Below are 2,213 nucleotides of genomic sequence, written 5' to 3'. Positions count from 1 at the left end.
TTTCACAATGCATCAGCAAAGAAAACCCCTGGGGAATTTGTTGAAAGTAAGTATTTTTTCTATTTTATTCTGAATATGTGACTATAAGATTGAGTCAGTTAAACTCAGATTTAGAGATACAAAGAAAATATTTCTATAACTCATGATGAAAGATTCAAAGAACATATTTGAAAGAGTTGTATTTTTCTATTAGAGTAGCACCATGAGCAATAATTCTCAAAAATGTATATTAAAAATATTACTAATACATATTCCATTTTCCCTACTAAAGGATTCAATATTTTAATATTACTGAATGCAAATTATTTATTATATAGCTAAAGCTAATGATGCGTTGAAACTTATTGAAGAATTGGGAAAAAATATTGCAAATTCCATTTTCAACTGTGCATTTATTTACCACTTTGGCAAATCATATTGTATTTAGTCTTAAAATCCTTAAAAGTTTTCTTTTCTTGAAAAAGTTCTAGTGGCCACCAACAAAAACCTAAAATCTAACCATATATATATAATCAGAAAATAATCATTTAGAAAAGATTGATTGCAAAATGTCAGTTTTTATTAGCTACACATTTTGGAATGCAGATATATCCAGAAAATATACATCTTTCTGAAAGAAACTGAGCAGAAGATGATTTTAACAATAGGGGAATTAACCTTATTAACCTAAAAAATGTTTTCCTGTTTAATGGGTGAGATTGTAGGAGTTAGGTCTGCATATATTAGGAAAACTAGATAAAGTGTGCAGATATTTCCAGCAGGAAATTATAAAGCCATCCTTTTGTAAAGTGATATATATCCCAAAAAGAGAATTAGGAAAATGAGTATCCAGAAAGGAGATAAGAGTAAGAGGGTGGTCTGACTGCTACATAAAATGTGAAAACTCTCGAAGGAAAACAAAGCACATGCACATCTACTAAGTTGCTGGGTTCTTCATTATCAGTTCAAACTCTGCACTTGATGTATCCTTAAAATATTGCTTAATTATTTATCACCTCCACCCTCTTGCAGGTCAGATGGCATGTTGACAGAATTGAACCATGAGGAACCACACAGTAGTGACAAACTTCATTATTGTAGGACTGACAGAGGACCCAAATTGGGAAATTGTAATTTTCCTTTTTCTATTTGTAACATATCTTTTGAGTACTACAGGAAATCTTACCATTATCCTTCTGACCTTGCTGGATCCCCACCTCAAAACACCCATGTATTTCTTTCTAAGAAATTTTTCCTTCTTAGAAATCACACTGACAACTGCCTGCATCCCTAGATACCTGGTCAGCATAGTCACTAAGGAAAAGACTATTTCCCGTGATGCTTGTTTGGCACAGGCACTTTTTGCTGTTTTCATAGGTATAACACAGTTTTTCCTGTTGGCAGCTATGTCCTATGACCGCTATGTGGCCATCTGCAAACCCCTTCATTATGCCACCATTATGAGCAGCAGAGTGAGCCACCTGCTGGTTGCTGCCTGTTGGATAGCTGCTGGGGTAGCAATTACCCCTGGAGCTATAGTGAGTCTGACCATAGAATTCTGTGATGGCAATGTAATTGAACATTTTATTTGTGACTACTTTCCTATCCTGAAACTCACCTGCACAGACACACACAACATAGAATTGTCAAATTTTATTTTAGCCATTATCACCCTCTTGAATACACTGGCACTGGTATTATTCTCTTATATCAAAATCATAACAACAGTTCTGAAGATCCCTTCTGCCCAGGAGAGAAAGAAGGCTTTTTCTACCTGTTCCTCCCACCTGATTGTGGTCTCCATCTCTTATGGCAGTTGTATTTTTATGTATATCAAACCTTCTGCCGAGGAAAGGATATCTTTAAACAAGGGGGTATCAGTGCTCACTGTTTCCATTGCACCTGTACTAAATCCTTTCATTTATTCCCTAAGAAATAAGCAAGTGATACAAGCCCTGAGGGATCTAGCAAAAAGATGTACCTTTACAACTTTGAAATAACAGCTTTGGCTTTTGTAAAAGCATATTACTGAAAATTAGTGAAAACTACAGCCTGTACCAGCTATCTTTATAACATATCCCTTTAATTTGTTTGTTTTATATTATGGCAGTCATGAAAGTCACTCATAAGGAGCCTTTGATGTCCTTCTGGGTATTTTTCTTTTTAATAACTTGATGAATCCCCATGGTATTCTCTCTTGAATTGCTCAAATCACTTCATTATTTGAATGCAAT

General features: G+C 34.7%; 1 protein-coding gene across 1 annotated transcript; it reads left to right on the top strand.

Moving 5' to 3' along the window:
* Positions 1 to 1,040: 1,040 nt before the first annotated feature.
* Positions 1,041 to 1,979, top strand: LOC114079173 (olfactory receptor 6C74-like). The gene has a single exon (XM_027920342.1). It carries the CDS (start codon positions 1,041 to 1,043, stop codon positions 1,977 to 1,979), a length of 939 nt encoding a protein of 312 aa, XP_027776143.1.
* The last annotated feature ends 234 nt before the right edge of the window (positions 1,980 to 2,213 follow it).

Source organism: Marmota flaviventris, chromosome 3 (assembly GCF_047511675.1).
Source record: "Marmota flaviventris isolate mMarFla1 chromosome 3, mMarFla1.hap1, whole genome shotgun sequence".
NCBI lineage: Eukaryota > Metazoa > Chordata > Mammalia > Rodentia > Sciuridae > Marmota > Marmota flaviventris.
This window is presented reverse-complemented; position numbering and strand designations above follow the sequence as displayed.

What these genes read in the sequence shown, in the direction of transcription:
- LOC114079173 (XM_027920342.1), top strand. Translation starts at nt 1,041, where the DNA reads ATGAGGAACCACACAGTAGTGACAAACTTCATTATTGTAGGACTGACA.